The sequence below is a fragment of the Calidris pugnax genome, unplaced genomic scaffold, assembly GCF_001431845.1.
Source record: "Calidris pugnax isolate Ruff unplaced genomic scaffold, ASM143184v1 scaffold20, whole genome shotgun sequence".
NCBI classification, from domain to species: domain Eukaryota; kingdom Metazoa; phylum Chordata; class Aves; order Charadriiformes; family Scolopacidae; genus Calidris; species Calidris pugnax.
The window spans coordinates 17,431,093-17,450,929 of NW_015094510.1; the positions used below are offsets into that span (position 1 = coordinate 17,431,093).

At 44.4% G+C, this 19,837-nt stretch overlaps 1 protein-coding gene across 1 annotated transcript; it reads right to left on the minus strand.

Moving 5' to 3' along the window:
* Positions 1 to 2,954: 2,954 nt before the first annotated feature.
* SLC25A15 (solute carrier family 25 (mitochondrial carrier; ornithine transporter) member 15) lies at positions 2,955 to 19,837 on the minus strand. The gene is made up of 8 exons (XM_014966109.1): positions 19,827 to 19,837; positions 19,162 to 19,272; positions 17,238 to 17,366; positions 12,454 to 12,712; positions 7,712 to 7,849; positions 7,224 to 7,393; positions 6,073 to 6,231; positions 2,955 to 5,161 (listed from the first exon to the last, which is right to left on the minus strand). Exons 3-8 carry the CDS (start codon positions 17,290 to 17,292, stop codon positions 5,037 to 5,039), a joined length of 906 nt encoding a protein of 301 aa, XP_014821595.1. The 5' UTR covers positions 17,293 to 17,366; positions 19,162 to 19,272; positions 19,827 to 19,837; the 3' UTR covers positions 2,955 to 5,036.

Below are 19,837 nucleotides of genomic sequence, written 5' to 3' on the forward strand. Positions count from 1 at the left end.
ATGTGCAAACTTCCCAGATGCTTATTCTGCTTCCAGCTTTTCTTGGGAGTGCAGCTCTTCTGTGGGGACTGCTTGGGTCTTCCTTGATGTGTAATGTGTTGAGGTTCACGTGTACATCTTGGTCCTCTTGCTTCCTTGATCTTTTCATTGTTAGGAACCAAGAGTGGAAGGGGAGCGACACAGCTTTCCACAGCCAATACCTACTTAATGAAGTAAGTAAAGAGATCACATACTTTCCCTGTGCTCACTAGAGGGTAGTGGTATACTGTGAAGCAGTGTGGACTCAGCTTTTGTTATTTATTGCTGTGCAATTACCTTTAATTACTGTAATTACCTGGTATTTAAGAGCTGGACTGTTGGAAACTCCCAGTGTTGGAAGCAGCTTCTATCAGCACTTCAGCTGTGGAGGCTGGAACTTGTCTTGAATGACCAGCAGTGTTCTAGGTGGAGGAGAGAGTGAGCCTGGGTCACTTAGATACCTGTAGTCCACACAACCTAGATCAGTTCTGTATATCCCCACAGATAAGAGTTTTCATAAAAGACTTGATCTTACCACTATTTTTCCTTCCTGGTTGGAATTCCCCATATTCCAAGTTGTAGCTGTTGCAGCTTGTCCTGCCCTGGTGTAACTCTGTGAAGAGCCTGGCTCAGTCCCTTCCCATGAATGAGATGACTCTAGACAGCAGTAAGATACCTATTCAGCTTTCTGCTGTGGGAGAATGAACTTGGATTTTTTTTTTTTATAGAATTGCCCAGGCCGGAAGGGACCTCCAAAGGTCATCTAGTCCGACCCCCCCGCAGTCAGCAGGGACACCCCCAACTAGACCAGGTTGCCCAGGGCCTCGTCGAGCCTCTCCTTGAATATCTCCAGGGATGGGGCCTCAACCACCTCCCTGGGCAACCTGTTCCAGTGCTCCACTACCCTCACAGTAAAGAACCCTCTCCTAATCTCCAGTCTAAATCTGTTCCCCTCCAGCTTGAAGCCATTGCCCCTCATCCTGTCACTGCAGGCCTTTCTAAACAGGTTCTCCCCAGCCTTCCTGTAGGCTCCCTTCAGGTACTGGAAGGCCGCTATAAGGTCTCCCCGGAGCCTCCTCTTCTCCAGGCTGAACAACCCCAGCTCCCTCAGCCTGTCTTCACAGGAGAGGTGCTCCAACCCCCTGATCATCCTTGTGGCCCTCCTCTGGACCCTCTCCATCAGGTCCATGTCCTTCTTGTATTGAGGGCTCCAGACCTGCACACAATACTCCAGGTGAGGTCTCACCAGAGCAGAGTAAAGTGGCAGAATCACCTCTCTGGACCTGCTGGCAACGCATCTTTTGATGCAGCCCAGGATGCGATTGGCCTTCTGGGCTGCAGCTGCACACTGCCTGCTCATGTCCAGCTTCTCGTCCACCAGAACCCCTAAGTCCCTTTCCTCAGGGCTGCTTTCCAATACCTCACCCCCTAGTTTGTATTGGTGGTGAGGATTGTTCTGGCCCAGGTGCAGAACCTTGCATTTGCTCTTGTTGAACCTCATGAGGTTCACCTGGGCCCACCTCTCCAGCCTGTCCTTTTGGATGACATCCCATCCCTCTGGTGTATCGACAACACCACACAGCTTGGTGTTGTCCGCAAACTTGCTGATGGTGCCTTTAATCTCCCTGTCTATATCATTGATAAAAATGTTAATTTCTCTACCATCCATCCTCCTTGCCCTCAACTTGACTTGCTCCAGTGTGTCACTGCTTTTCTTACACTGATGAAAGTGAAACTGGATGTGGCATTCCATGTCTGATCTGACAGATGTTGGAGGTATGAGTAGAGGGTCAGAGCTGTCCTATTTGCTGGCTCCAGAGCCTGCTGCTGCAGCCTGGGCTCTCCTGGAAGGGTGTGCTGGCTCATGGTCAACTTCTGCAATGCTGTCCCCCAAACTAGCGCTGCTTCAGGGGCTGCAGGTGTTATTGTGCATAAACTGCCCCTCAGGGTTAAGGGGTGCTGCTAAATTTAAAGCCACCCCTGCCATCTCTGACTTGAGCAAAGGGAGGACTTGCCTGCTTATCCAGGAGGAAGACCACAGCTGCATCCCTAGAGGGCGATGGAGCAGGAGGGCAGCCTGGGCCTCTGGGTGGGCACTGAATGGAGGAGGAGCTGGGCTAGGATGCCATTTTAGTGCAGCTAGGAGTGGGCTGATGACTGAAGTTCCTTTTGGCTTAGCTCAGAGAACTGGATATTGCTGTCCTAGGATGCCCTTCCCGATAGTTTGCAGGGCAGTTAAAGTGAACCTTCTTCCTGCTTCTGGAGCAAGCTCATCTCATGTTGCAGCAGCAAAGGCTGTGAGTTGGACTTCTCTAGCTGCAGCACACAGTTAAGTGAAAACTCTTGTATAAGCAGGAACGAGTAACAAAATAGCTGTATGAGGGAGATGGATTTCTCTGAAGAGCTCCAGGCACTGCTGCTCAGAAGGTGGTAACAACAGTTCCTGAGCCCCCTGCAGCACTGACCTCCTCTGGCTTCGGGGTAGTGGACACTCATCCCTTATCTATGTGGAATTCAGGTGACCTGTCCTGGATTCCTGGTATTCTTCTGGCAGGAAATTTAACCTTATAGCATATATCATGGTAATCAACAATGTAGACAGTAGAGTTGAACCTTCTTAGTGGAACTGATTTTGGTAGTAAAAAAAACAAAGTAAAAGTAAAAGTTTACTTTTTAAGTTTACTTTTACAAAGTAAAAAAAACAAAGCACCAGGCTTTACTTTTCCAGAGTAGATGATGTAAAACCTGCAGTTGTTTCATAGCACTTGGTTAGAGCTGGCATTTCCCCTTCAGTTTTGAGGGGTTTATACATTCATTGACTGCAGAAGCCTTCTCCTTTAATTCTGGAGGGGCAGCAACACTGACTTCAACCTCTCTTTGCTCCTCAGCTAGATGCTTGTTAAGTGTACTTGCATAAGCAATAGCCAGGCACTCAATTAATGAAATCAAACTTTATTCCCCTGAATTCCAATACCAACATACAAAGTTCTGAGCTGAACAACTGATATGTGTGTACAGCTTTAGCAGCTGTGAATGGAAAGATCACTGCTTACACAGCCTCCCAAAGGTAAACCCTCCCAATGCAGGTCTCTTTCAGCCACCAAAGATCCTGCTTCTCTCGAAGCTTCAACTTCTGTATTATAAACTGCAACCATCAGCTTTAAAAAATGAAAGCAAAGACAAATCTAAGAAATAGATTGGAGCATTCCACTGGTGTGGAATCAGGCCTCACCTTTTTGTAACTATTAGAAACATATACAAATATACTATTTCTCTTGGGTAGACAACTTGGAAAAGAAGGGGAAGTCTGACAACTCTTAAAGCCTCACCCTTGTACCTGAATTGTTTAAACATTTGGCATAAATTCTTTTCAAATACTGACTAAGCACAGTGTTACTGCCCCTACTGTACTGGTCAGTCAGGGTAAATTGGTGCAACAGCCACAGAAGATTCCTCAGCTGTGTCCTGCTTTAACTGCCCTTCTCCGGGGTGACTGAGAGGGAGATGAACCGTTCTTGCTGCAGGTGAAGGCTGGGGAAGCAAGAAGAGTTTGTAGAACTGCCACAACCACCTTACATGAACGAGCAGCCAGTTGAAGCTCACCCTGGCTGTACTGTGAGAGGCAGCAGGTGATGAGATGCTCCTGTCTATGCCTAAAGCTTCCTCCTGGCTCTGGGATCTGAAAGGGAAACTGTAATGTGCAAAACTGAGCTGTTCCAGCTGTGACTGTTGGCACTTGTCACTGACAAGTTGGGGTTGCTGTGGCAAGCTGCTGCTCTCTGTGTAGCTCTGGTGATCATGGTGGGCTGTCACAGCATGCAGGTGACATCCCTCTGTGCACCTCCAGGCCTGAGGCATAGTTTGTGTTTCTCTGAGCCCTGCTTTGTCTTCTCCCAGGATAGGCAGTAGCTGCATCTTGCAAGGCTTGTATAAAGAACATCCTACTTCAAGAAGGAGAGTGGCATCTAGAAATAGGTGTTACTACATCATTTTGGCTAACACTGACTAACGGCATGTTTAATCAAGTAACATGACCAAGCAGGAATGCCCTCCAGGCCTGAAGGTGATACAAATGATCCAGTCACATGAGCTTTTTCCACTCAGCTGAAGCAGGAGAGCAAGTGGCAGGACACCGGCCCAAGCGAGTGCGTGCTACACCATGGAGACTACGGTGTCAGTTGTCTTTAAGAACTGGCTTTCTCCTCTTCTTCAGCCTCCTCTCCTTCAGGCACATGGACTCATGTCAAGGTGACCCAAACAGGAGCCTGCACAAAGCTACAATTCTGCACTCAGAGCCAGCAGCTATTTCCAGCAGTCTCCCTCACACTGTTTAATTCAGTGGTGCTTCCCGTATTCCAGCACTTATTGAAAGGACTTCAACAATAATAAAATGCTGCGTGGTCTCCTTAAACCCAGTAACTATATGTTTTTATCTCTTTATGGCTTTAAGTCATACAAGGGAGGGGGTAAACACTTCTTACTTTTATAAGCACGTTTGCTGGGAGAGTACACATTTTAGGTACCAACTGCCATAACCTGAAAGTCACGGAGCAGAAGGGAGCTGGAGAAGGGCAGGGGTCTCAGTGAAGGGTTATGTCTGGACAGGACCTCTGTCATTGTGACTCAGAGACTTGCCAACACCAACTGGGAAAGTTCACCACCACAGCACAGATTTTAAAACATTCCTAAAGGAATCAAGCTGACTGCTGCATGTTACATTAAACCCAACAGGTCAACATAAGTAAGTCTTTTTAGCACCATCACAGGTCAGTAAAATACATTTGACATGCAATGTGCCTCGTGCAGAAACTGCAAGATGGAGATGGCTCTGCTGGTCCAATTCAAGCAGCACATATACATCTCTATAAAAATCACCTGAATTTAAAAGATTACAAATCCTAAACTGGTGTTGAGTTCCTAAAATTAGGTCACTGATTTGGCCCTGCTCAGACCAGGTTCTTGATCGTTTATTTAAATGATCCTTGAGCAACCTTTTGTTCTCCATCTGCTAGAAGATGTCAGTAAGAATCTACTTGTTTCATCATCAGTTTCCGGCTGTACTCGTAGGCAAGGAACAGTGCCCCATTGGCCAGGAATGCACGGATCATAGTTGGCTTCAGTCCAGAATACAAGGCAAGTACACCTGGAAATGAAATGAGAGCCAATTAGCAATTGATTAAATTGGCTGTCTGCATCAACCACTGTGCTTTTACCTTCAGAGGACACTGAAGTAATGCTGCTGCCTAGAGGGGCATGGACACGGAGAGCTGAGCTCACACGGGTACCTGCTGCCCACGGTGTTACTGGATATTGCTACAGAAGGAGTATCTGGAGTTGCAACATGAGTTTAGCCATTTAAGTGCTTATGTTAGAAGCTTATCTCAGGTATGACAGGGTCTTCAGAAGTGTACCTTGGTCACCTGAGGATACAGTTCACAGAAGCTGTACCACAGCTGGCAAGGGGACAGAAAGAACAGCAGGACTACATTGGAGCTGTGTCCCAAGTGAGACCCCTGCTCTGATGAGTATCTTCTCTAGCAACAGGGCCAGGAACTCATATCTGCTGCCATGCACGTTCTTACACCATCTTCTGAAGTGCTTGGTGCAGGCCTTTTGCAGAGATGAGACACTGAGGTCAATGCCCCAAGTTGCCAGAGTAGACAGGACTGATTTATCAAACAGCCCTCAGTCAGCGCTGCGTTAGCTTCTAGAGATGAAGAAAAATTCTGTACTGAACCAGTTCCCTCAATTTTCATGGACAGGTTTGGTTATGGGTAATGGAGCTCATTCCTTTATCTGCTTTTAATGCAGACTGAGCTTTTGTTAGCTTTAAGTGAATGGTCTCCTGAACCAAGAGGCACAGCAGGTGCAGGTCTCAATTTCTAGATTCCAGATTCCAGACTGCCTGAAGCATCAATGTGCTTGCTAGAAACAGTTATTGTCCATCTCCAATACGTTATCAGTGGACTAGATTTGTTAAGCAATTTTTGGTACTGGAGGGTATAGATTTCCATCTGCAGCCCTGCAGATCCAGCCGACACGCTGCACACTCACCTTCAGTTCTCACAACAGTTACAAATGTTCCCATAAAGCCCGTCTGTTTTCCAGCCATTGAAAGAACCTGAATCCTGGATTTGACACAGTCCACGGGATACACAGCGATCCACAGACAGCTGCCCCCAAAACCACCACTCAGTAGCAAAGGAATGGGACCTGCAGTTAAAAACAAAAAAGCTTTAATACACACCACAACATATTCAGTACATAAATATCACATTATTTCATCTACAGAAGTCAAAGAGAACACAGAGGAACCTGCTTGTGACAAGAGAGCAGTTTCCACTCCCCTGCAAACCTTTAAGTTAATTTTAAGCCACTGGTAAGTTGCAAGTCTAACTAGAAGCTCAAAGGTTAAAAGGAGTGCCTTCTCCTTTATGGGCCGTGCTAAAAAAGCATAACTCAGATTCTGTTTTGGCTGTATTAACTAAATGAACTCCACTCCTTTCCACTTCAACTTTCCAACGTTAACTGTGAAATGGTTTTAGAGTAACAATCACATAGCGTAACAGATAGAGATTTACTTGGTACAGTGAAGTTTCTTTGTGATCAACCATTTTTCATGATGCAAACTCATTTTGTGTTATAGCTCAGATGTTTATAAACATTTTGCAACAACAAAGACCAGAATGCATACAGCTGAAATCCTCACTCCCAGCAAGACAAAGTGTGATTGTGCAGTCTTTCAACAGGAGACAAGCAATCTTTATTCTGGCATCTCATTTTTTTTTTCATATCTAATTTTCAGTGTTCTCTTACTGTCCTTGTAATGACAACTAACGGTCAGCGTACATTTCAGCATACACTTGAACACGCAGTTCAAGAGAATACAGCTAAAGGCATGCAAATTGCTCTGAGCAGTGGCTGAAATTAAATAATTCAGACTTGCGTTACACTATAGAGTCAGATATTTAAGTAGTTTTGTAATATTACTGTTAGCTCACTGTATTCTGCTCCATTGTAAAGTGATTGATTACTTTAATAACTCATGACTACACGTCACAAAATGTGGATCTCTAGAAACTGTATGCCCAGTTACCTTTATTTTATGCATATTTTACAACTGCTATACATTATTAGCCTCCCTCCCTCCTTTATGTCCTCAATGACATCAGGCTAGAATCCAGCTGGAAAAAGGGGGACCATACCTAATTCATCTTTTGATCTCCCAGAGGCAAAGAAGGTCCGGCTCAGTTCATATCCTCCAAAGAAGAAGAAATAGCCTGGGACTTCCCGCAGCAAAGTGCTGGACAGCCCACGGTAAAATCCAAGGGGACCGTCCTTTTGAATCACACCCTTCACTACTGACCAAACTGTACTGAGAGAGAGGTTGATCCGGTTAGTGATGCTTAATAGCCAGACAGTAAGAAGGTTACAGAACAACAGGCAACTGCAGCGACAATCAAGGGTTAGATCCACAGTGTAGCCAACAGGACTCGGGTAAGACTTGGAATAAAATCCTGCCAGGAGCCCTTCACTGGTGCCTGAAAAACTTCCAGGCTGCAACACTCCCAGCCACAACTCCTCTCTGGTTAACAGTGCGCTACAAACGTGATGCCGAATTAAGAATACAGAATTAAAAATAATAAATAGACATAAACGGGTTTCAGAGACACCGTGCAGGGTGTATACTTACTTGTGTCCCTGGATTATCTTTCCTGACAGCTGCATTTCGTGCATGGCCTGCAGCCTGCACTTCACCAGCTCTGTGGGACACAGGACGAGGGTGGCAAAGGCCGAGGCGAAGGAGCCCGCAGCTGCGTTCTGCAGGTCACTGCAAGAGAGAAACTGCAGAGGGTATTTGGGCACTGACCCGCAGTGCGGCGGAGGCACCGCACCAGCAATCAGCTCCCTGATCCTCTACTCTAAATAGCATCGAGAAAAACTGATGGACAGTCTTGGGGGAAAGAGCCTCAAGGGAAAAGGGCAGTTGCTTGAACTAGGGAAATGAAAAACCTGGCTCATCCCGTCTTCATATACAACTCAAATATATCATTTTGACACCTGAGAAGATAAATTGCTACCTTTACCCTTTTTTGCTATACTTTAGTGATTGCAGCAGAACAAACCCTGTCAAATCTTCCCCTCTTGGCTTTTATAAAAGTTTCCATAGATTTGTTTTACTGGGCAACTTTTGGGTACTAATTACTTCCTCAAAAAAAAACAAAACACAAAACCAAGAACAATGATTACCTCATGCAGATGTCACTGTTCCCAAATTCACCTTACCAGTATTAATACAGGTTCTCAGTGGAAGATGCTAGAAACCTGAAACCAAGGCACAATGGACCACTGTAATCTTTCCATGGATGTGGCGCCATGAATGCAACTGTGTGAATCCGAGAGAGTGTGGCCAAACATAAACGGCACCACTGAACAGGACAGCCCCATAGCCTGCATTGACTCACAGGATTCCAAAACTGGGACTTGCTTTGCAGTGATTTTACACATATGGTGAAGTCTGGGCTGCTAAGCTGCCAGGACTCAAGAGGCTGGTACTCCAGGATGATACTCCTTTATGATATATGCTTAAAATAGGCTCCTACGGCCCTGGTGTGTTGGACAGGAGCTGCACGACAGCACAGAAGCTCTTCTTTCAGAGCCTGGGGAGTCAGCACAGCCAAGACTGACGTTGCTGCTGCACAGAATGTCCTTCCATGCCAAGGAGATGTTAGCCCAGTGCCCAGCAGTTTTATACACTTACAGTACCAGAGCTTAAAGCTACAACTTTTCCCCTTCAATCAAAGTTGTGACACGAAGCAAAGCTCATGACACGATTCAGATACGGCAGTGACAAGAACTGTCCAAGTGGAAGGAATCGGTAACCCCCTGCAGAGCAGCAACTGAATAATATGCAGTAATTAAGAGAAGGCAACACTGATTGCAGAACGCACACGGCCTGGTGTAACAGGGACCTGAGATGCAACCCACTGAAGGTGAAGACAGAGCAAGGCAGAGTTAAAAATATAGTACGTGGCTGAACCCTGCAGTCATTAAGCTACGAGCTAGAGCAAGGCAATGAGGTTACACTTTTGAAGAATTAGGAAAGGAAAATATGGAAGAGGTGCCTTCTAACTATGCAATAAAGAGTGTACAGAAGCCTTCCGCCTTCAAGAGAGGGAAAAAACCACCTCAACAGATCCTACCAGTCTTGAAAAGAATTCTGGCACATATATAAAGGACTAGATTTAGCCATAATTCAGATCTTTAATTCTTTTACCTGTTGATCTTGAACACCAAAATTCAACTAGACCCACTGTTTAGGCTTTGGTCTTTAATATAGTTGGCCTTATCGCAGAAATGATAAGCCTTAAATCCCATTCAAGTTCCCTCTCAACTCAAAATGCCTAATTCAATGTTTTTTCCGGATGGGAGAGTTTTGATCATGCAGCACAGGAGCAAGAATCCTCTACTGTTACGCAGATGCTTCTTCTATAAAAGGCATTTAGCTCTTTTTTTCAAAGAAAATAGCCTGCTGGAGATGCTCAGTCACATACTGAGAAAGTCAAACTGAGGTAAACAAGGATAATAATTCTCTCAGCTTAGACTTTGGCATGGAATGAAATCAGTTTGGCTGGACTAAAAAAGCATTTAGCATTTAAAGACAAATGGAATTTAGCACTTCTCTTTCCGTTTGGTTGTCTCAGTTTAGACTTTGGCATGGAATGAAATCAGTTTGTTTGGACTAAATGGATGGTAAAAGATAAATGAAATTAAGTATTTCTCTCTCCACTTGTTTTCTTTCTGACTTGTGCATCAGCAGCATGTGTTTCTTTAACTGGAAAAAGTGGTGTTTTGTAACTGTTCTGCAAGGCTTCGCACACCGAGCAGGGTCTCCCTAAGCACAGGCAGGCTGGGCAAGCTTGTTTCCAAGCCATTTGAAGGTATAACTGAAAAGGTAACTTACAGCAAACCCAGACCATTATAGCTGGTTTTGAGAAATAGCAAACATGAAAGAATGGAAAAGTGAGAAGCAATTGCTTAGATACGCAGAAGAAATACAGTTCACCTCAAATACTGAGGTTCACCTCAGTTTGTCATCTGACACGTTTTCTTCTTCAGGCTAAGACAGGCACAACAGTTTTAAAACAGAGGCAATGAAGGTAATTATAATTCTTTACTTGTCATGTCTGTAGGACGGCCACCTCATTGGGGTTTCTCCCCTTCCCTACAGCACACTACAAAGGCTTCTCAACTCTTCCACAATGAGAATAGGTGGAAACACCCTGGAGAGATGACACGTTCTCAGGGCACCACTGCAGACCATGTCAATACAATTCTCTCATACAGGCACATCGTAAGATGCCCCCACAATGATCCAGATGAAGAGTTCAAGGGAGCAACAATAAGGGAGAAACCTTTCAAGTCAACTTCAATCCTTTAGTGTTTCGTCCTAGTACAGCCATGCAATGACACTATTGGCTCTTCAATCAACAATGAATTAAACAGCCATCCTGGGTCTGAGAAGCACCTGTACCTGACCAAGGAAAGAAGGGTGAGATGTCAGAGGCACTTGCTCTTGCTGCTTATTTAGATGACATTCCCATTCCATATCCTACTCCAAAGATGTATAGTACACCTATGTATACTGTTTGAAAGTTTTCTGCGCTACCTCCCTTACATACACCTTAAACAGGCTGCCTCAGTCACCTGAGGAGATGATCCTAGGACCTCTGCAAGTCTGAGTCTGTGGTCTGCCTCCCAGGAGGATCACAAGAGATGGTTAAGAAGCAAAGCATGCTGTTGGTAGGCCTACCTCCTACATTTCAGTGAAAAGCAGGAAAGATGAGGGGTCTGTAAGCTAAGCAAGCAGAAAAAGCCCTCATCTAAGAAAGCAGAAGAAAGGTGGAAACAATTCTGTCTCAGCTAAGAGGTCTCAACTGCCAGAAAACACTGAAAGAGAATGCAAGTAGACAGCAATTAACATGTTTCTTCATTGCTTCATATTCCCCTCACAGCAGGCCTCAGTCTTAAGACACAGCACATCTTAACATATGACAGGAGAACACCTCACGTGATGTCACTTAGGCCACCTGTGTCATTTCAGAGATCTCAAATGCAGAATCGTGGCCTCCTCAGCTACTTCCATTTGGAGACAGACGTGACAGAGGCAGAACAAAGCTATTAATAAAAAGCTGGGGTGGTTAACTTTGCGTTACTCTTTGAACGGATGGCATTACTGAGAAGTCTTTTACACATGGTGGGGCAGCACAAGGATGGAGAAGGTGCAGCTGCTCTCAGTGCTGCTCAGAAGACATACCTTGAGAAATGCATAACGGTAAGGCACACTGAGACTGCTGGACCACTGACAGCTCTAAAGTGATGCACCTGGAGAAAAGCCACCCTAGCTAGAAAGAGATTATGATCATTATGCCAGTGCAAAAATCCACAACTCATTCACACCCTGAATACTCCGCACCGCTCGTCTCATGAGCTCAAACCCAGACACATTAGAATTACAAGAGTTTCACAGAAAAGCAAGAGGGACAGTTAAAGGATTAGCTCCCAAGTGCTCACTAACTAGGAGGGCTGGGATCCTTCCACCAAGGAAAAAAACAAAAAGTGGGGAAAAAGGGCACAGAACAATGGATAGAGGTCTGTAAAATCCCAACTGGCACAGAGACAGGGGTTATGGACCAACTGTGCCTCTTCCAGTTACAGAATTAATGATTATCACCTGCAGAATTCCCTACCAAAGTGCACCACAGATGCAAGGAACTTAGAAGAATTTGAGGGGAGACTGGACAAGTGTTTCAAGAGAAATCCAAAGTCATGGACTGGATCACATCAGGTTCAAGAAATCTTCTGAACTAAGAGCACAGCCTGGTAGAGGAGTCAGAGTAAATATTAAAACACTTTCTTCTCTCATTCCTTACACAACCCCTTATTGCCAGTACTGTAGACAACACACTGTGCAAAATTAGACCCTCGCTAACCACTGTCACCTTCAAGCTTTTGAAACTTAAATTAATTTAAAAAGTAAGGTAATATTAGAAAAGCATCCTTTCCCCTTAGCATGTCTCCCAGTAAGAGGAACCATTACCTCCTCAGCAAAATCAGAACAACCTAGAGATCAAGGGAATACCAACTTTCAGTTGTTGCAGTGCTTATTCCCTTTGGTAATGTGTTCCAGGTCTTGAATATTCCAATGAAATTGTGATTATCTAAATCAGCCAGCTGCAGTGACAGGCAGATGGCTCTGTTGTAGCTACACACCAAATCCTAACACAAAGGTCTATGTTCCAAAACCTATTATGCTACATACAGGCAAAGGGGAGCTGGACCATCAGTTGCACCCTGACAATACACTATTTCCAAGTAGCAGCTGCATGACTTATGTATTTATTTTTAAAAATATGAAACATTTCTATTACTAACCTGAGCTTTGCTTTCCTGTCAACTCCAACAATTTTTCTCACAACTTGTTGGCAGAATCCATAGCACATGAACAGAACGGAGTTCTCTGCAATGTTGGCGACGAGCGCCGGGGTGGTTCCCTTGTAGAAGCCTCGAAACCCCACTTGCTTGTAGGTTTTCACAAAACAGTCAACAATTCCTTTGTACATGTCAGGGAACGTCTGCATCTTCACCTTGGCAGTGTCGAAGGGCTGGCCGGTCACCACACATGCTGTCCCACCTAGAGCAAGCAGAAGTAGTCATGAGGGTGGCTGAAGGTTATTACAACTGAAACGCCTACACACAAACAGCACTATTAGGAAAATCACACAGAAAGCCAAGATGAAAGAATTCTCGGCAGGAAAAGACAACTGCACTGATTTTAGCACAATGGCATCAATTGTCAGTGGTGAATGTAGTTACCTGAAGGGGGAAAAAAAAAAAAAAATAATCACATATAAAAGCAATAACAGCTTGGTTCTAATTAAACATTTCTTTACTTTACTAAAAGCAAGCATCTCAATGAATCAGTTCACGTACATAAACGGGTACTGGATTAGAGGTATTGTTTTACAATCAAATCACTTGTGTTAGTGAATCAAGCAACATTTTCCCTTGCTCATTAATGCAGTGGTTCAGAAGCCATCAGATGTTATGTTCCAACAATGACAAAAAACTGAAAAATTTGTAATCAAGTGAGACAAAGGCTCCCCCAGGACAAGAGGAACACTGCCATGGGAGTGCTAGAACTGATGATGCATTAGAAATTGATAACAAAGACTCAAGCTTTTTACTGTAAAACTCCAAATGAGTCTTATTTACATTTATTCCCACATACTGGAAGAAAGTGTCCAGGATAAGCTAAAAAAGGGCAAAAGGGCAAAGTTTCTCAGCTGTTATCTTTTTCAAACTGAACTACAAGGTCAATACCCTGAAAACTTGTGAGATATTTCCATCAATATCATCAATAAGCGCTTTGCCCACAGTGCAACGTTCTTTCACAAGCTTTAACTCAATTCAGCAGCAGGAAGAGCCAACATTACACTTTTGCAGTAAGAAATATCGGTGTGCACTGACAGCAATCTATTAGGAGCCAATACCCAACATGAAGTGTATGGCAAGAGTACCTTATATGAACTTTATGGTTTACGTGAGGCTCCACCTCGAGTACTGTGTCCAGTTTTGGGCCCCTTCCCACAAAAAAAAAAGACATTGAGGTGCTGGAGCGGGTCCAGAGAAGGTCAATGAAGCTGGTGAAGGGTCTGGAGAACAAGTCTTATGAGGAGAGGCTGAGGGAGCTGGGGTTGTTCAGCCTGGAGAAAAGGAGGCTGAGGGGAGACCTTCTCATTCTCTACAACTACCTGAAAGGAGGGTGTAGAGAGGTGGGTGTTGGTCTCTTCTCCCAAGACACAGGCGATAGGAAAAGAGGAAATGGCCTCAAGTTGCACCAGGGGAAGTTCAGATTGGATATTAGGAAAAATTTTTACACTGAAAGGGTTATCGAGCATTGGAATGGGCTGCCCAGGGAAGTGGTGGAATTGCCATCCCTGGAGGTATTTAAAGATGGGTAAAAGTGGTGCTCAGGGACAGGGTTTAGTGGTGGTTTTTTACCAGTTAGGTTGACAGTTGGACTAGATAATCTCAAAGGTCCTTTCCATCCTAAACCTAGATAATTCTATGATTTTATTCTATGGGTGGTTTTTTTTGGTTTGATTGTGTTTTTTTTTTTAACTGCATCAGTTTTGCTTCTTTAGCAACAGAGAAGAACCATCCCCAAACAGAATCTGTTCTTTAAGCTAAGTGCAGTTGACACACATATGCCTTAAAGAGGGCAAATTAACAAGATGTTTTTCCAGCTATGAAACTGAAATAATTCTCTGTAAACGCAGATAACGTAAAGAAACTGAAATAGAAACAAACACGTGAATCCAATTAAGGTTAGCTATTTTTCTTCTAAGTGGGGAATAGCAGAGTGAGCAAGTGTTCGTTTAACTGGGTGATTTTCAATCAATTTTACTCTTTGCAAACACATTTGTGGTACATTGTTGCTGCTCCTCTGCAAAGAGGTAATTCAGGTCTTTCAGAGGAACCCACCCCACATAAAGCTTCATTCTCCACCAGAGGGATCATTAAAAGCTTTGTGCTTCCTGGCTCTGAAGAGCTGCTTGCTCTGGGAGGGGTAACAAAGGCCAGGAAAAGCAGAGCTGGACGGGCTCTGCCAATGCTACTTGCAGGCAAGTCAGGTAGGTATTAATCTACAGGGCAAGCACTAGAGCTCCTGTGTAAAGGTGGGACCTAAAGCATCCACACATTCATAGTAAAATAATGGCTGCTGGAAGGAGCCCAAGAAAACCACAAATGGTCTTGGCAATGCACAGCTGAAATATTGGGAGTTGACTGCAAGCAGCTGTTCCAAAAAGAGAAAGGGCTCTCCTTACACTGCCACTGGAGGTGGCACAACCAGCCCAGTAAACTACAGCAGTGAACTTTGTAAGCCTCATGGTAAAGACCAAGAGTCCCTGTTAATATCTAAAATATTAAAGAAAAAAAAGTCTTCCAGCCAGCAGTAAAGTGTCTTAAAAAAAACCACAACACAAAAAGCAAAGCAAACTAGAAAAATAATAAAAAAACCCACCTTCTTTGAACATTTAGACAAACGTAGTCCTAATAATAACATGGGACCAGGGCAGAGGGTGGGGTGGAGAATCCTACTTAATCGAAGAAATGATTAGAGGTTGCTCAAATCCTAGGCAAAGGACTATGACCCGCAGGCAGCTAAGTGATTTATTTATTCTTGCTCAGAATCTACTTGCCCCGATATGTCATTACAGTCTTGAGTAGCTGATAAGTATCTGGAGAGGAAGGTAAAACCAGGTTATGCATTTGCTGGAGGAACCTAGCTTTCCAAGGGGTGCAGTGGTACAGGTAACAGACATGAGCACCACCAATGAACACAGGCAATATGAAGCCAGTGTGTGGAAAGAATACAGAAAATAAAATATTAGAGGAACAGTAAAACTATTATAACAGAAGTAGCAAAGGAAAAGAACAAGAGCAATGATTTATGACTACTGAAGTCACATGGGAAAAGGTCTGAATTCCTTCATCTTATCTGAAGAAAGAAAGAACTATACCAGAGAAGACAACAGCATGATTATTTCTAAGTTCCTCTAAGCTCTACTGCCAAAAACCAGGCAAACCTCAAGTGCATGCCCTGACAGAGTGAATGTGGGTGTGGAACTGTACCATCAAGCAATAGATTTCTCAGGTAAAGCTAGTTGCTTTGGCTCTTGTAGTAGCCAAGATGAAACACACCAGGCTTCAACACAAAGACAGAACTTCCTAAGCCAGAGCACTCCATTGCTCTGAAGGGTAACAGCAGCATTCCTGAGCTGAAGTACCTGGAAGGAAAACAACCACACCTCCCATTTAAGCACCTGAGAATACCCACAAAACCGTCAAGACCTGCACAGATAATTAAGTTGTTACTTTGGGTTTTGTGTCAGCAAAGAATAGCTATTATATCTGGTTTATTTCCCAAGGGGAATGAACAGACTAACAGAAAAGTATTTTTTTTCTAAGGCAATGAAAGAATTATAGCAGAAATACTTCTCTTCCCTTACAGGGAAAGAGGGTGTATTCTAGTCAATAACATATTTTGCAAAAGCTAATGAAGCAGGTATCCACTGAGCAAAATGTGGTGGCAGATGAAATGCTTTATGAAGGTGCCACATTGGACTCACATTATCCATCACCCCTTGCTCTCTCTACACTAAGTAAAGTTAACTCCACTCTGACAAATAACTCCTCCAATAATCACCTTGAATGCACTTAACACCATTAATATTGCCATATCCACTGCATTAACACAGTCATAAAAGGACTGTTTGTAATAGATAGTGTATGGACAAGAAAAAATATTAACTTGTTTAAACTGATTACAACAGTACAATAAATAAATCTTTCTTTCCACCTTTTCTGTATGAACATTGCCAAAATAACTATTCTATCTCAATGTTTGTCATCTGGACATCATGTAAGCTTCCACTGCAAACTAGTCTCTCTATGGCTAAGCCTGCCCTCATGACAAAAGCTTTTCCAGTACTTCTACAATAGCTTTTTTTAACCACAGATGAAGCTTAGAAATGCCAAAAAGACCCCTTTTCCCTGGTAGAGTTAACAATTGATTCATGGTAGTGTCAATGAGACAATGCAACTGTTTCCACACTTGAGATCACCAGAACTGGTCCAGCAAAACTTTATAGCACAGACTAGACTGAAGTGTAAGTCAATTAAGTGAACTTATGATCATCAGTTCTACTACTGAAGTTTCCCAGCTTTTAAAGATTTACACTAGAATGTCATCTGAGCCAATAACCCTTCAGACAGCCTCTTGCCCTTTTCAATTAGAGAGGGTTCCTGTGACAAAAGCAGCACCTCAGTCACTCACGCACTCAAAACTCTGCATGCGACTGATTCTTAAACTCGTGTAAGCACAAGAACTAACCCTGAAACTTAAATCTCCTCCTGAAAAATTATTAGTCTGAAATCAGGATTACACCTTTATGTTTTGGCAGGGCTTTCACCTGGTAGGAGCAATAGTAATACAGTTACAACTCTGGCTGAGGTCAGCTGCTTCACCTCCATCTCCTTAAAATACAGAATACAAGGCTTTTTACAGAAATGAGAAATTGCTTTTACACTTGTCAATGGTACTGAAACTGTCCCTCTGAAGTCTTGTGCAATTAATTTCCCTCCAGCATTACCTGCAGCTCCTGCTGTGAGGTCAATAGCAGCCTGAATTGCTGAGTTGATCCTCATGCTTCACACTTGTTTATCAGTCACTTCAGAGCGAAGTCTCCCTCTTTCCTGGCAGGTGTCAAGATATTTGTCTCCTGAGAGAAGAGAATGATGAAGCATTCACAATTCACAACATTAAGTGACAGGCTAAAGCATCACATGAACACTTTCACTTCCACTCTTCCATTTAGCTGTTCTAAACCACTTAGAGACAGAAAAAGTTCGTCCCCAGGACAGAGATAGCATATTTGTATTTTGACTGTTTAGTTTTGCTGCATTGGGCAAGTCCTCTGCAGTATCACTGCCAAGCTTCAGACTACTCAGGCTTTCCAGCTTCCAGTCTCCCTGGATCTCCCAAATGAAAGCAAAGACTATCTCCAGGGAACAGCATTGAGCATTACCTTTCCATTGATTATAGAAGCATAGTCCCCATCAGGTTTCTAAGGCTGGCTGGAATATTTCCCCACTGCCTCAGCTCCCCACCTATCAAGCAAAACAGAGAATTGCTCTCTTCATGGTGAGCAGCATCTAAGAAAACTGTATTCATGATGATACAGGCACATTAGGTACTTCTACGTGGTGCTCAGAAGATATGAGTAAGAAAAGGAATGAATATGAACAGCTAGATTTGTATCTGGTTGTCATGTTCCCAGTGCAAGTGCCCCCCTTACCAGTGTATTATAAATAAAAATTACACTCATCTCTCAGGAAGACAGCTGGAAAGCAGAAATACAAAGATTACACTTTCAAATAAAACATTGAAATGAATTCTGTTCTCAACTCAGCAGCAAGGTAATTTCACTGGGCACACAGGTAAAACAAGCTGGCTTATCTGGAGTAAAATCACTGGGCCAAAGACCTCCCACTGTTTCAGAATCATGCCACTGAGCTAGACACTTCGCTGATGGTGCTGTCAAAAAAGTTGCATGAGTCTTAAAAAGTACACAAATACACACGGATCAGCTCTTCATTGAGTGTTAAAGCTTGTCTTCAAGAATACATCAGTAAACAGAACATTTTTCACTCTTCTACCTACTGTAGTGCTTCTTTAGAAGCCTGTTTTCTTCCAAAATATATTTCGGAGTAATATGAATGAGAAACAACTTCCAGTAGGCTACATAGAAAGAATCATTAAAAAAAAAATCCCACACTGTATGAACCACATCCTTTTCAGAACTTTACATTACAAGCACAGACACTTGCATACAAGCAAGGCTTTAAGAAAACCTGTCTCTAAACAGCTTTATTACTCCTGAAGCTTAAAAAAACCAACCCAGTAGGCCAAACACTTCCACTCACTAACTACACATCTAATCTGTTTAAGATGTGTTGTAGGAATCTGAACAAATGAAGCGTAAAAAAAATACTACACTACCCTTGTAGTAAGTGACACTAATATATGCTATTCCCGAATTGTGGTTACAGATTTGAACCTCTTCACTACGGACAGCATAGCATGTTAGGTGCTATTTCAGAACAGAGGCCCCAAGACCAAGTTACACTTGATGATCTCGTTAGCTTTCACCCAGCACTCTGCGGTTTTGGTTCTCATTTAGAGGAAGAAAAGAACGAGAGACGAGCGAGACTGCCTCTGAGTGAAGGGAATTACTAGACAGCAACAATTGCCTGCCTTCAGTAAAAACGTCCAGGGCTTGCATCATGCTGAGTGCTTATCGGCTTGTGCCAGTCCCCAGAGGGAGCACACGCCACATCACCCTCGGATACCCACTGAAAGCTTGGCAGCAGGCGGATAAAAAATAGAGATGCCTACAAAAATAGGGAAATTTTAAGAGCCAGGGAAGTTTAGTTCACTGCTCCATAACAGTACATTAACACTTTCAGAAGACTTAAGACTTGTCAAAACTACACCGGTGTTATATATGTACATACCTCCTTCCTATTTTTTTCCGATTCGAAATAACAGTAGTAGATTAAAACCTGCTCGCCGTTACAGCAAGGCAGCAACTCCTGCTGCTTCCAAAGCAAATCCAAGCCTCAACCCTGGGAGCAGAGAAGCTTGGTGAGCGTTATGGGTCCGGCAGAATCCTCCACCCGCAGCCCCGGACGTTCTTCTCTGCCGACACCCCTCCACAGACTAAGACAAGGCACCCAGAAGGCAGCACAGCTCCACGCGGGAGCCCGTGGAAGGCAGGCGGCCTCTCCGCTTCCCAAGGTCACAGCAGGCCACCACCGGGGCTGTCACACGGGAGACGGGCCGTGCCCTGGCCAGCCCCGGGCGGGGGACAGCCGAGAAGAAGGCTCAGGCTGCGGCCGCGCCAACCCCCAGACCGCGCATCCCCCCTCGCCTTTCGAGCGGCGAAAACCCGGCCTGCGCTTGGCGGGGAGATGGCCTAACCCCCGGCGACCCCCGCCTTCCCGGGGTGTGTGTGGGGAGGGGGTCGCTCGCCACACCGCTGTACCCGAGGCCGCGGCCCGCCCGCCAGGCCCCACAGGCCGCGGGGCTTCCCGGCTCCCGCCCGGCGGACCCCTCCGCTCCCGGCCCATGGAGAGGACAAGGCCGCCCACCCGCCCAGGCAGCCACCACCATTACTCACCACAGCACGCC

What these genes read in the sequence shown, in the direction of transcription:
- SLC25A15 (XM_014966109.1), bottom strand. Translation starts at nt 17,292, where the DNA reads ATGAGGATCAACTCAGCAATTCAGGCTGCTATTGACCTCACAGCAGGA. An exon ending in GAGATCAAAAGATGAATTAG is followed by an intron (nt 6,232 to 7,223) that starts GTATGGTCCCCC and finishes TTTTAACTGCAG; the next exon opens with GTCCCATTCCTTTGCTACTG. An exon ending in AACTGTTGTGAGAACTGAAG is followed by an intron (nt 5,162 to 6,072) that starts GTGAGTGTGCAG and finishes TTTCATTTCCAG; the next exon opens with GTGTACTTGCCTTGTATTCT.